Source organism: Chroicocephalus ridibundus, chromosome 2, assembly GCF_963924245.1.
Source record: "Chroicocephalus ridibundus chromosome 2, bChrRid1.1, whole genome shotgun sequence".
Classification (NCBI taxonomy): Eukaryota; Metazoa; Chordata; class Aves; order Charadriiformes; family Laridae; genus Chroicocephalus; species Chroicocephalus ridibundus.
In genome coordinates this window covers 74,651,648-74,667,060 of record NC_086285.1, presented here as the reverse complement: position 1 = coordinate 74,667,060, position 15,413 = coordinate 74,651,648, and the positions used below count along the sequence as shown (strand labels likewise).

General features: G+C 35.7%; 1 protein-coding gene across 4 annotated transcripts in view; it reads right to left on the bottom strand.

The window, feature by feature from the left end:
• The window catches only part of MAK (male germ cell associated kinase), a 33,906-nt gene that overhangs the window by 15,270 nt on the left and 3,223 nt on the right, over positions 1-15,413 (bottom strand). For all 4 annotated transcript variants that reach the window (XM_063325921.1, XM_063325920.1, XM_063325923.1 and 1 more), the window contains exons 2-8: positions 12,867-13,205; positions 11,096-11,150; positions 10,053-10,174; positions 8,936-9,015; positions 6,364-6,496; positions 6,103-6,274; positions 1,573-1,740 (exon numbers count right to left, since the gene is read on the bottom strand). In XM_063325921.1, the coding sequence (XP_063181991.1) occupies positions 1,573-1,740; positions 6,103-6,274; positions 6,364-6,496; positions 8,936-9,015; positions 10,053-10,174; positions 11,096-11,150; positions 12,867-12,967 (831 nt within the window). In that variant the 5' untranslated portion in view covers positions 12,968-13,205. The remainder of the gene's footprint in view (positions 1-1,572; positions 1,741-6,102; positions 6,275-6,363; positions 6,497-8,935; positions 9,016-10,052; positions 10,175-11,095; positions 11,151-12,866; positions 13,206-15,413) is intronic.

Sequence of the window (15,413 nt, the reverse complement as noted above, 5' to 3'; positions counted from 1 at the left end):
ACAGCAGTCATGTCCTTTCTTTCCCACCTTTCTTCTAGGTTTTGTGGAGTCTGTGTTTTGAGGTGCATTTTACATTCCACACTATTCTATATTAATGCAGTAATGAATTTCAATCTTAAAACAGGTAGTCTCCACTACCTTTACCACATGCTTTATTACATGTTTCCACAGCTAACTACATTTTGGCAACTTGATGAAGTGCTTTTTTTTTTTTTATTAAAAAACCCAAAACCCAGAAGTGTGATGATTGCCATTTAATACTAATGCATGGGTTTTACAATTAGAGGATGTTAACAAGCAAAGTTTCTCCCTCGTTTTCTTATCACCAACTTTCCCTGTTTTTTGTTTTGCATTGAAATACATTCACTGTGCTTGCTGTGCCTTCATGGTGTTTACTGAGAAACTACAGCATTTGTCTTCAGGCAGATGTGTATTTCATTCTTCTCTGACCTTTTCACGTCCACAACTAGATGCACAGCACGGACATACCTTATTAGCACAGCTCCTCCTATGTCAAAACACACTCTGCTACTCCTGTGTAGGATCCTACTCTTTGTTACTTCTCAAAGAGATGTTCTGCCTCAGCTACACTTGAGAACTGCTGTCTTTGTACACATTTCCATGTATATGCATTAAACTCTCCCTTTTGGCTGTGCATTACACAACTGCTGCAGCTGCTTCCTTGACAATTCACTCGGGCAAAAGCTGGTTATTTGCTTTCATAAAGCACCATGCAGTATTCTGTGTAGAGATACACAGCACCGGACTACAGTTAGATCTCAGTGACTGTAACAATAGATATGCTTTATAAAGTGAAAAGAAATGGTTGCTGTACTTGGTACCATCTGCTTAACCACTTCTGAATCACTTAAATTACATCCATCTTGCATAACTTGCAATATGTCCTTTTTCTTTCCCAATTGTATTCCCCTTTTATACTTTCTAAATAGGATTGCATTAGGTATGAATAATAAAAAAAAAAAAAAAAAAAAAAAAAAAAAAAAATCAGTAGAATGTAACCATCTTTAGTACTTGAAACATGTTTTTTAAAATTAACTTGGAGAAAAACTGTGACCTTTGCGACCTATTGGTATGTTCTTCACAAAGTTCTTTCCTTATCACTTAGTAGTTTATGTCCCATCTCCAAGTAAAAATAATCCTTAGCTCTTCTATACTGCATTCCATCTGCAGCATCACAAAAACCAATGCTGAATTTTCAATATCCCCATTTGTACAGATGGGGGAGGAAAAAGAAGGCAGCAGAAGTGACTTAGAGTTACAATTCGGAAATTTTCAGCTCAGATTTTTCTCTATCCTGTACAGAGAAAGTTTTAGAATATGCCAATACAGAAGACAACCTTACAGAAATACCTAAAGAGTTTATGATGTCTGCTGAGACAGGTTTAGAACTTTCTCTCCTCACTACTCAGTCTCATTCCCACCAAAGTGTTCAAAATGGGTAGACGTTTCTCTGGCCATCAGTATTATGACAATCAATTGCTTTCTGTATCTACAATTTTTTAACAATGCAAGAAAATTCAGTCTTATACTTAATCATTCAGGTGCTCAGACCTGAGTTGCTGTAGGTCTCTTCTTTGGATTCCAGTTCAGCATATCACTCATAAGCTGTATTGCTTCATTGCTTGCATTTGGGATTAGAGTTTTTAGGCTTATAGGGACACATTGTGGGAAACGGAAATTCATGGCAGAAGCAAGGTGGTATCCTTCTGGCCACTCACTCTGTTTCAAAGGAAAGAAAAATAAGCACCAAAAAAGAACAAAAACTATATATCTTTGAAACATTAGATCAAATTTAATTTTATGCAGCTTGAGTCACGCGTGGTTTGTGTAGCTCCTTCCTGTATAGTGGAAAACAGACATTCCTGTTTTCCATTACAATTATTACACCACCAGTGAACGCAGCCCTTCGCTAGCTCTCCTGTAGGTAAAGCTGTAATCCCCACTTGGATACAGTCCACCTGAAGGAGAAGAGAGTGCAGCAGTACCAGGAGCAGGACCAAACATCCCATCTACCACAGAAATGAGCTCAAACAGCTGACTTCAACGTACCTTCTTTTATGGCAATAGTAGAGGTGAGGCCCTTCCACCCAGCATACCATGGTTGTGTAACCATGATGAAACCTATACAATATACCACTGACTCCACCATTAAGACAGTCAATGATTAAATTACAACTAGACACTACTGCAATAGGAAAAAGCCATGACCACCAGATTAAATTTTTTTTTTTTTTTTTTTTTTTTTTTTTAAGTGTTTCACTTTCCAAAAGTAAACCCTGAAGTCCTTTGCTGCTTGATAACTGCATTGTTTAAATACAGAACCATAGGATTATCAAAGACCTCAAGAGATCATGTAGTCTATGCCCTTGTCCCTTTGTGGTAGGTTTTAGTCTCAAAAAGCTTCCAGTTCCTGGCACTCCAAAACCGCTCTAAACAGTCTATTCCAATGCGTAATTCTCCTCAGGATTAGAAAAATGCAGGTTTCTCTTATAACAATAAAAGACCATTGCTGAGTATGCTATCATCCATGGATACCAAGAAGGACTATTTGTTTCTTGTATCTAGAACAGCCTTTTTATACATTAGAAGGTGTATTTCTTCTCCTTTCTTCCCGTCTTCCTTTGTATAGGCTAAAGAAACCCAAACAATTGAATTCCTGGGTCTAGGCTTTTTATGTTTTTCTTCCTCTCCGGACTCTGATTTTTCTCTCTTGAAAGGCAAAACTTTAAACTGGATATAATATAGCAAGCGGAACAGAAAAATTAGTTCATACGTCAGTTGACAATACTCCCTTCTCTACACACTGGTATGGTATTTGTCTTTATTGCAACAAAACACTGTTGACATACAATGCACTATACAGCTCCTACATCCTCTTCTACAGATGTGTTAGCTGTATAGTTATCCCCAGATATTTAGGCGGATGATTATTCCTGCCTAAGTACAGCTGTCTACACACTACTAAAGAAAATTTTTTAAGCTATATCTCTAATTTTATAAAAAACCCTCTGAATTCTAATCTTGTCTTCTAGCATACTCAGTCCTTCCCAGCCTGCTATCTACCAACTTAAGTAAAATATATTCCATCAGAAGGCCTTTAACACAATTTAAAAATTTCATCAGATGCAGAATGACTCAGGAGTCCTATTAGATCTTTCATTTTGAATGTGAACCAGTAAAACTTACTCTCTGAATAAGGCTTTCAAAACAGGTATGCACTTACCATGCAGTTTGTTTATATAAATATGCTGATGAGAATGTTATGAAGGACAGCATCAGAAACCTTACTGAAGACAATGTACGATATTAGTGCTTCTCCTCTATCCCCAAAGCTTGTTACACTGCTACAGGAGTAAACTGGATTGATTTGACAGAATTTGGTCTTAAGATACCATGTTAGCTATTACACATATTTTTATGTACAACAGTTTTAGCTCTGTTAACATAGTCTATGGTAATCAAAGAACTCAAATATAATTATAAACCAAGTCTGGTTAAAATAAGCCTCAAGACTTCAAGTGACTTCCTATTCCACCTCAGAGAATTACTTGTTCATTTAAATTAATGGAGATAGACAGACTCTTTCCTCCTCAGCTCCATCTCCCTCCTTTATTAGAGTTGGTGACATTCTATCTGCTAGAGGTAGTGATAAAGGAAGGATTTATAACAAAGAAGTGAGGGCTGAGTGTTGAACTGCTGAAGTGCAAGGATAGGATAGGAAACTAGTACAAGTGCAAAAATAAAAACATATTCCAATTTATAAAAAAAAAAAAGAATTTGGAATTATTTAAAGTGCTATTGACAACCTTCAATTAATGAAAGTGTATTTCATTACTCTCCCCTTTTCAGATCATCATCCGCTTTTTCATTAAATTGTCACACTAGAAGCGTACCATCGTTGCCAGTACTTGAATGGTGCAACTTATTGCTTTATTTATAAAATAAATTCTGATAAAATAAATAAAGCAACATTTTATAAATAAAGCAACTTCATTTATAAAATAAAGGAAAACAGTTGCCTGTCACTATTTAAAAAACCCAAACTCACAGAAGTTGTTTGTATGCTATTATGGATTTAAACAAAGGAAGGCAAATTGGAATGAAGGTAGCTTCTGGGCATAATTCCTGCAATTCCTTATTGCAGGATAATGGAATAAGTGAAAATTAATGTCTGAAAAAAATGCTATTTGTAAAACTATCTGCAAAACCAGACTACTAAAGTAACTGTTCATGTTTTTCAGAATGCAGAACAGAACTTCACTTGTAACAAATGCATCATTTGTTGTGATAATTCCTGTCATAATATTTAAGTTCTCTTCTTACACAGTGATCTCCCTGAAGAATGCCTGAGCATTGTCATAAGGAGACAAAATTCCCAAGTCTGCCTAGCAGATGACAGGGGCACAAAGGAACTAATTACTGCTTCCTGATCCTAGAGGGCTAACTTTACAGTGTCTCTAACCCTTAGGGTCTTTAGAAGAGGCTACAGTTTGCTCTGAAATACTCAGCTGGTAATGCTCCCTGCATCCCCAAGCTTGCTAGTCAGGGAACGTCAGAGTGTAACCAGTCAGGATTTGTTTCTGTTCAACTACTTACAAGGTTAGGGAAAAACCACAGCAGTCAGCTCAGCACTGCTCTGCTGCTACACACAGTGAAATCCTCTCTCTGATTGCCTTGCACTTGCAGAACTTGTTTATGCTATACATTGAAAATGTTCTGGATGGAAGCTAGTATGTTGCTCTTTCGCAGATACTCTTACTATACATCAAAATGTTCTTCTTACTATCTTAGGCTTGAGAGCTGCTGAAGAAACTTAACATCTGTGTTTGAAGACTCAAGTCTTAAAATAATGCTCATATTACACGTAATTTCTGATGCATAATTGTCATAGCAAGCACTGGTTTACACATCATAGCAATTTTCACTTAGTCTTCTAGACTCAATTTTCACTTCCATAATGTCTCATCTGTTATTCTCCACCTCTGACCTTTTACTCTCTGCTCTGTCACGAGTTTGCACCTGTTTCTCAGTATGTTCTCCTGGATGTTTTCCCACCAATTCAAGTCTGCATGTTCCTAGCTAAGCTTAATCTATTTCTGTTTTAAGTTTTCTGTTCCTCATTTTTCTACTGATAACAGCTCATTTACTGGACAGGAATTATGCTATATTTTATACCAGTACAACGCTAATGAAATTGATGTTTTTCTCTCCCAACCTTAGATTTTCCAGATCTAGAAACTCTGTGTTCAGTCAGTTACTTCACCAAGTTCTGTTTGCATCCTTACAGTACTGATAAATATCTGCCATCTCTTACCTTATTCTCCAAAAACCATTTATATTATATGGTCTTTTTTCCATTTATTCAATATTTTGAAGGTAAGCTTGTTCTTTTCTTGTGTGTTCATATACCTGTTTGCGCAAACAACTTTCTAACTAAAGTAAATACATTTTTATATGCACTACCCAAACCTTCCTTGTAATTTTAAATAGTATTTAGCCTTTCCAGAAAATAATTGAAAATATTTCCTCTCCAAAATACTGCACATTTTTCCTCCATTACTGTTTATTGCTAATAGTATTTTTGAGATGTCTGTGTTTGAGATCAAATGTTTCCTTTATGCTTTAAAAATAAGAAAAGCATAATTTGTCTTATTTATGGTACCTTCTACAAGCTCCAAATTCTGTGTGCCAGCCTAGAAGAATTACTTTCATAAAAGGAAAGCAAATTGGCTGTGGCAAAATGAAATCCGAAGATACTTCCGATTTTCTTTCCGATATGCATAGCTTAAAACAACTAAATTGAACAGTTTTATCTAGCTTTCATCAGAGGAGAACAAGACTACACATAACGGTATGATATACAACAGGTGCTAATATATAACAAAAGACTAGCATTATATGTCTTAATAGAAGCTTAAAAGAAATACAGTTGAGAAAACCTTAAGTCTGCAAAAAACTTAGTAAAACAATAATTTATACGTACGTTGCAAAAGAGAGATAACATTCAATGTTTTATAACAAATTTATGTAGCTTGTTTTTTGTTTTTAAATACAATTGTGTGAGTTTTTCCTAAATCTTACCTTCTTTGGAGTCCCTAATACTTGGCAAATTTTGAAGATTTCATCTACTTCACTTGTGCCTGGGAAAAGAGGCCTTAGTGTGTATAATTCAGCCATTATGCTGCCAACTGCCCACATATCAATAGGTGAACTATAAACAGACGATCTCAGTAAAACTTCAGGAGCACGGTACCTATAAGAATGGAAAGAAATAACAGAAATTAAAGTGGCAAGAGAAAGGTAATTAGTTAAGATAACGTATCAACTTATTAATATACTTACCACCTGGTAGAAACGTAATCTGTATAAGGTGGCTGAGATCTTAGTTCTCGAGCCAAACCAAAATCTGCTATTTTCACAAGTTCTGGTCCAATACAGAGAAGGTTTTCAGGCTTCATATCTCTATGAAAAAATCCTAGAGAAGACCAGACAGAAAAGAATAGTGAATTATTTTGTCATCATTTCCTAAATAGCAACCTCTAATAAAGTAATCCAAAATTCACTTAGGGATATTTTGGCAGAATACAGCTTGTTTGGTTGGTTTTTTGTTTATTTTTTAAATTCAGCATAGAAGAATGATAACCCTCCCCAAATAAGTGCACACATTTTCCCTCCAGTGATTATTGCACCAGGGGTTCTTAAATTAACAAGTGTCATTAGCACACTAAGGAAAATGAATTGGCAATTGCAGCAATATCAAATAACAAACCAATTTCAGAATGAAATCTTTTGCAAAAACTACAACTGCTTTATCAGTTTTGGATAATGGAAAATTGAGCATCTGACAGACTTACTTGATTTATAAAATTCCTTCAATGATTTTTAGCTAGTTTATTTTTCATTGTGACAACCATTTGCAGACACAGACATATAAGAAATATCAAAATTATGCTACAGAATGCTAATATTAGTGATGCAGCCATATGGAGTTTCTTTAATGCTTGCTGTTGGCTTGAGCACCTGTATACCTGGACAGCGGATAAGTTGCTAAGCAAATAAATTCTGCTATTTAATCAGTACACACAATTTGTTATAAATCAATTTGATAGAAATTCACTTGCTACAATAAAGTGTTTGATTTCTGCATGCAGAAAATGAAAACCACTATAAGAAATTGGCTGAAATGATTACAGTGAAATGTAAATGTTCAAATTTATCATACCCATGATTCCCAAACACTTATGGATGTAACAAAATACTAATCTGTAACTTAGAAATGGCAGTTTTCCTTAAATTCTAATTTTCTCATTTATTTCACATAGAAATAAGGAAGGAAAAGAGAATGCTAATAATCAGAGAACAGTACGTGATGTTGATCAGAAAGATGTAGAAATGGCATTTTTGGGGTATTTGATAATACTATACAGAACTAATTATGTATTTGAATTCATCAACAGGCCTCACCAGGGTAGATGAAAGCCAATCAGAGATCACTGGGAACTTTCTTATTTCATTCTCAGCTAATATTTTATTGTCTTTGGGAAGTTTTAAGGAAACCAATGTGATGTGAAGGACAAGTACAAAATAAAAGAGTTGAGCAAGACAGTAAATTACCACTTTTTTTTTAAATGCAAAGGAGCAGTATTTGAGAATGCAGTGTGCAGACAGATATTAAAACTGGGCATTAAAGGTTTTCTAAGTGCTGTGAAATTTTTGTTGTTGTGGTGAGCACACAGCACCTCTTATTTAGACTGTGTATGTAATTCCTAGAAAAGTTCCTATCTCTTAAAATATTTATATCCAGGTTGTATTTGATAAGGAGACTGTTTGAATTTCTTAGTGAACAAGTTATTTTAATATTTTTTTAGATGTAGGATATCATATTGTTAACAAAGACAGGCCTCTGCTTTGTTTCTAAAATGATTGTTTCTTACTGACCTTCTTACTGTGTAAAAAAATAGTTACTGAGCTGATGTTACAGATAGTGGTAATGAGGAGACAACCTGTAGTTAATCACCAAGGATGGAATAACAAGAAGTAGTTAATCACTTCAAGGTTCTTCTATACGCCAAGTATGTACTCCTATACCAATTAGGATAGTTATGGCTACTTCAAAGAACATCCTTATTATCTTCAAGAAGTTGGCAAACTTACAGTAAACTTTTACTGTCCTGAGATGACTCAATACCTTAAAAGGATAATGTGAGGAAGGGTCTCCTTACCCAAACAACCACTGAGACACTCACACTTGTACAGAAGTGTTTTGCTGATGCAGCAAAATTTGATACGTCTGTGCAAAAAGACTATTTGGTCATCCTAATGAATATGTAAGCCTAGGTGGAGTGATGTATTAGGTAGGCGGAATTATGAGAATATTTTGTGTATAAGTAATGGGTGAATATCCCCGGTAAGGTGTGCTAGATTTGTGGGTTTTCCCCTAGCACCCGACGTCGAATAAAGCAATATCTCCTCTCTAAACTACTTTTGGTTTTGAGGGCTTTTATTTCAGGTAACAATATTAGCTATAGTATCTCAAGACAGGAGAAACTGCCATCTGTAAAGTATCAATGCTCCTTAAATAGATCTTTTTGAGGAACAGAAATGCATAGCACAGCACAGCATACAAGTTTCTTGAGTTTGTTTATTCATCTGGTAAAAAAGGTGGGAAAAAGTACTGAACAGTGTATGAACAATATCCAATGCTTTCAAAAAGGAAGAGAAAAAACTGATTATAGGAAAACAGTGTGTACCTTCAAGTATGGCTTAAAAATGCACCATACTTGAAACAGGTAAGAATAATTTTTATTAGAGATAAGTAATAGCTTTTGCCAGATATTTTTATTCATGTTATTACTGTGCATTACCCCGTTTTCTAAAAAAGCACTACATAGTTAAACTCTATAACGAAACCTACCGTGTTTATGGATAAAAGCTAGCCCTTGTAAGATCTGATACATCATGTTTCTGATGACCGACTCCGGGAACAACTTGTTTCTGTGAAGAAAGAGATTAACCACTTCACATAACTAAAAAAAAATAAATGTATTTTGAGAACACATGTGTTTCTTCATCTTGCACAATACATCACGAGCAAACAAAAACAGACCCATCCAGTTTTGCGCACAAAATAAGATAGATGCAACTAGTTCTCATCTCAAAACTCACTTGCTGCCAGGCCTTAATTTCACTCACTTTAAGTGCTGCACAGAAGTTCATGATCCTGTCTCTTCTGTAGAAGCTGGGTGTCAGTAGCGTGCTTGAACATGGAACGCACAGTAATGTAGCAAGGAACAGACTGCACCTGCAGCCCTATGGTAGGTGTGCTACCCAGTTGTAACCTTAACAGAACCCTGATTGAGAGCAGTGCTTCTCAGCTGCAGGGTAACATTGTGTTAATATCGCTAGCGACTATCTCATGGGCCAACCTAAGAGCTTTGCAATTAGGAAATAAAGGTGCATGACCATGCCTGAAAGAAACACACATTTAAGGCAAAAGTATTCAGCAAAGAGAAATGTCACTGAAAAGGCAGGTCCTATTCCAAAGTCCAGCTTGCAAGCCTTGCTACGTACTGTTTGTCCGTGATTGCAACATCACACAGTCCATATATAGGTATTTCTAATGAGCATGCATGCATATACATGCAGATGACCATCCCCACCTTAAGACAAATCCATGAGCAAAAGCAGAACGAACAGTGTTTATCCAATCCTTCATACATTAAAGTGAAGGCTAATAAAGAAAAAAAAAATATTTGGAATTTCTCTCATGGCTCTACACACCAAAGACATGCAAACTATTGTGTTAACAACTGAAAAAGCCTTATTTCCAAAAGGCATTACAATATGAAATATTGTAATGCAGAGCAATGCTGAATTCTACCCTCAGATAAGCAAGTGCAGCAACTCCTGTTCACATCAGTGGGACTGCAAGAAGGGCCAAACCCAGAAATTCCAATGTGTTCTTCAGGATAGCATAAGAATCATTAAATAAAGCATGACGGCACCCTATTTTTTCCATGAAAAATACATACCTGTCCTTCATTAACTGATAAAGATTTTCCTTCATGTATTCAAATACAAAGTAAAGGTGGTCATTTTCTCGTATGACTTCTTTCAATTTTATTACATTGGCATGATTTAGCTTCTTCAGAGACTGTAATAGAGCAAAATATGGCTTCAGAGAATTCAACAGTGACTTTGATTCCTTATCAGAATTAACATGTAAAAATTTCTAGCACAGAATTTACAAAACGTGTCCATCTGACAGTCTGTATTTATCCTGTAATCTGTGTCAAAGAACAACAAAATAGCATTTTAAATTAACTTCAAAATAAAAGCAGCAACAATATTAATAGTAGTTCAAAACTTCTATTTCTAGGGATTACATCATAGCTGGGGTGAAGATTAACACAAAAACCTAATTCCTTGCAATGAAAGACAGTTCTGAAGCTGTAACAGCTCTTGCTCACAGGACTGTATAAGAAAACCCAGCAAGTATTTTGTCACGAAACTTTCATGAACAAGGACTCTCTTACAGGTGTTCTTTTTGAAGATACTGATTACAAGTTAAACGAACTTCTTTGTTATGGAGTTTTGTGGTTTGTATATACAAAAAATCAGATGCCTGAAACATGGGATGACGTGGAATTTAAGTGCAGGATTTCAAGTGTTATTCTATCATTTGGCTAGTCAAAACTCCCAGTGCTTTCTACAAATGCCTCAAATACAAGCTGTAAGGACTGGATATACACCTAGAAATCTGCCAGTAAAATGAAAGACTAGGATGGTAAAACACAGAAACATACACAACACACACAGAGAATTAATTTCTTTATCTTCTCTCAAAGACAAGAGGCTTGGCTATGAGACATGGCCACTGCTTGAGAATAATGAGATATTCCACAAACCAGCAGGAGCTCTAGGAGTGCCAGCAGCCCATGGTTTTGCAGAATCTGTCACCCCCATTTAAAGTGTGCACAGTTTGGCCTTATGCTTGGACATTGTAGATGCCCTTTTCCTTCATGCAAACCTAACCAGACACTTGTTTTTAAATGTGGTGTGTTCACCACTTTACCTTGACTTCTCTCAAATTCATACATTCATCCCATGAATAGAACTTTCTTTTCATTCTGAAATATAAGTACAAGATAAAGTGTTTTCAGTGAACAGTACAAAATACTTTTAGAACAAAAAAACCGAACATATTTTCCAAGCGTAGCATAAGCTGTATTTTGAACTCAAAACATTCTAGAATACCCATCATCAACATAATTAAAACCAAACTCAACTCTTAGAATTGCTAACATATTTTACAGGAGTAGTTAGCCAGAAAGACCGTGATACTCCACAGTATTTATAAAAACATCAGGGACACACAACCCCTTTGTATCATTTTAAGTGTGCTCTTAATAACAAGGAAAGCAACAGTGACGCTGCACGTAAGACATGGATATTTCAAACCAGAAAAAATCCCCTCTTTGTGCCTAGGTTGCACATTCTAGGAAAAACAAGAAAATTATATTTTTGGAATCTGAAAAGCATCTTGACTGCTTAACATTATAATTAAGCATCTGACTTGATCAGTCATTTTTACAATCCTGTTCCAAGCTTTTAAATACAAAATAAAAATAGTTTCATTTTTTCAAGCAATACTCATACATATATACAATAGTCTCTAAACTAATCGTTATATATAACAGTATAATACATTTATTTGTAAGTCTTGCATAAATACAAATGTGGATATTCCGTGTTGCTCAGATCTTGGGACAGTGTTGGGAATGGCATGTTATTTGCTGTGTTTCTGTAAAGTTCTAGCGCCTAGAGCTAAGAGATTTAAACCCAAGATTTTCACTAAAAATAAACGTATCTTCAACAAAAACTGTCCCCCCTCAAATCCCAAACTTAAAAAATCACACAAAAGGATTCCAAATCCTGAAATAATGCTAATGAAAAACACTTCCCACAAAATGTTGTTGCTTTTGCCTAAAAATGATGAGAACAATCAACCGCAGATTATTTTTTTAGCTTAGATTAATATTAATAACTTAGGTAACAGTACTAGCAGTATATGGAGAAACCTGAAATTCTTAAAACAAAAGTCAGTCAATTATATTACAATTATCTTTCTGCAGAAAATCCATAAATGGAGGAAAAAAAAAATATCTCAGCAACCTACAACAATTTCTGCTATTTCAACTTACACTTTACATCCTGCTTGCAATTCTTCCCCACTTCCCTAGTACAATTTTTCTTGTTTTCTAATAATCTTTTTAGGCAAGTATCATAATGCCAATGATTACGCACAACACAACTTCATTAGATCCAAGGAGACCGTCTTTATTTAGCCAACCAGATCGTTACCTGGTATTTATCATGTAGCACTATCTGAAACTTAATGCAGGACCTATAAAGATTTGGTGGGGTGGGAAGGTATTGCAAATCTACCCATTGAGATGGGTACTGTTACAATTCATATAAATAAACAAACTCCCTAATTAATCAACTGCACATTCAGTTTTGCTTTTCCTTTGGTGTTAGCCTAACAACGTTTTTAGAAGGAAGCACATTCAAACTGAACAAAACCAGCATGCAATTTTATAAGCCAAGATAAATCAGTAACTTATACAAACTGATGTGTATCACTATTGTTCTGTTAGCTGAAATGTGATCCACAGTCACCTTGTTAATCATCTTAATTAAAAAAAATAATGTTATATTAATTTCCTCAGAAAAAAAAGTCCCTTTTTTTTTTTATTCTACACAGATGGCAGACAACAATAAAGTTAAAAGTGAAAATCTTTAAGCTTTTGCAAGTACCTTAACTAAATTTAGGTGTTACATACCTTTTGATAGCCACAAGTTCTCCTGACTCGTTGCTCTTCCCCATCAACACACTGCCATAGGTGCCATCACCTAGCTGTTTCATGATTGTATAACGGTTCATTTTCTTTTAAGACCCAGATAGCCAAAAGCTTATGAAATTCTAAATGTCTTCTGTTTTAATAAGAGATTCTATGCTCTTTGATTTTCTTCAGGAACTCTTCTTCCAGACTGTTTTACGTTGGTGAATGTCTTCTCATAACGGAGCAGGATATTCACTAATCTCCTCCAAATTCCAGCTACTTTGAGATCCAGATACAAAGTTTAAGAGACAGAACAACATGGTCATTCTCACATAGATCCTTTAAAAAAAAAAAAAAAGGAAATATGTAATTTTATAGTATTTTAGTAAAGGGTCACTCTACTATTTGTATCTAACAGTAAAAACTCCCAAACTCCCAAATCTGTATCTGTTCTTTAAATAGAACACTTCAATATAACTAGTTCCTTTAAATCCTTCAAACCACAGAAGGTGCCTAGTCTAGGATTAGGGTTAGAGTAAGCAGGGACCAGAGAGTCAAGATTACCATCATAATTCCCTAGAACCAGAGAAGCGTGTTTAAGGTTGATGTCCTCTGACGGAACTCTTTATTCTTGATTTGCACACAGCAGCAGCTTCCTAATCTGTAATGAAGGCAGGGCCGAAGTTTGGGAAAACAGACAGAAGAACCCAAATTTTGCACAAGGTGCTATGGTAAACCTAGGGTCTGAATGCTGTGTTTTGGATTGGTAGTGCAAGCAGGCTCGCTATGCTTAAAGTTAACTGAGGAAGGGAGGTGAAGAAGCAAGATAAACACTGCCTTCTTCACCAAGGTAAATCAAGATGTTTTAAATGTACTTGGATACCTTGCTCTGAAGTTCACAGAATTCTTACTCTGTAGCCACAGTTAGGATTAGGCACAGTAATGGCTGAAGAGTTAAGCTTATTGTTCAGTTTTACAAGGCCTGGAGAGAGAAGCATAGAGCTCACGTGCATTGGTATGGAAGACTAGATCTGAACCGTCATTTGGAAAAGAATCCACATTAAACAATTTTGAATCTTCGTCTTTGAATATATGTAAACCTTAATGTAAATCCTGATCCAAACCTGAATCTGAACCCTAGCTTTCATTATACACAACACTATCTGTCACCAACGCTTCAGATGAAGGCCAGTTCCCACAGGTCATATGCACAAATCCTAATTCTAACCTTAGCACCGGCTGCCTACTAGATGCAATCCTAAAAACTAATGTTAAAGCACTTATGCAAACTCATAATAGTCATCCACTTATTTTTGCAGACCTAGGAAAATGCTACCAACCAATCACTGTACCATTTGCTCACCATAACCCAAATGCTTAAACGCAATAGAAGCACTGACTGCTAATCAAATTCCAGCATTATCTCTACCTTTTTCCTCTGCTATCTGAAAATGCAAAATAAAGCTCAAATCAACTGGCATCCACTGACAGCCTACCTCTATAGAAGATGCAGGATTCCGCATGCAACTCTATCCTGTAGTCCTTATCCTTATGCCAGAAATAGCTACAGGCTGGTATGGCTGTCCAAACAGATTAAGGAACTGAAATTCAGCTGGTAATACGGGTCAACCCTGAGATTCACAGGCCTGGCCAAATTCAACAATAAAATCAGACTCTTACAAGTGTGAATGCAGCATTCTCGAGCAGACTAGCCTACTGTGTAAAGGAAATATCTCCTGGACAATACACTGATGTTTCTAAACTGGTATTACTTGAAAGGGTGCTTACCCTTGGAGAAGGCATAATGTGCACCTTGTTACTCCCTGTTGCTTTTGTTACCAGGGAGGAATCTTACATCAGCTGTTAAGATGGCAGTAACAAGTGACCTAGTGGACATCTCAATTTATAATCTTTGTACCAGACAACCGCCAGTTTGGCAGTGAAGAATATAAATAAGTTTTTATCCATCCCCCCACACCCCCAAAGCCATAGCTACGGTAAAAAAGATCGCTAGTTAATAGTGTATTCCATAACAAAACAACAAATTTACCAAAAAGTAACAATCATAGACAATTCAAATTATGATTGGGTTTTAAGTTAGGTTTTCATATATTTAAGCCTATTGTTTTTCTCAGAATTCAGCTTTATAGCTTATTCCCCAAAGTACCTGCATGCACTCTTTAATACCTTGGTCTTTAATACCTTGAATAATGCCATTTCTTCACCAAGACTATTTGGTGACTCCAATAATGAGGAGATGATCAAGTGTTTATGCCAAGCTAAGATACATACCACATACATATCTTGCAAGTTATCAGTTGTTAGTTTTATATATACATATATTGAAAAAACAAACCAAAAACTTTCTGGAAGTATTCTACTACACATTTTAAAACACAGCATCTGCATCTAAAGCATCAGCAATGATAAACTGCTTATGCATTTTATGTACAGGTCTACATAGGCATATAACACCAAGTGAAGTTACATGTAACAGCATTTCAGCGCCTGTGTTTCTCTCTTTCAACAGGCATCATTGTACATTGT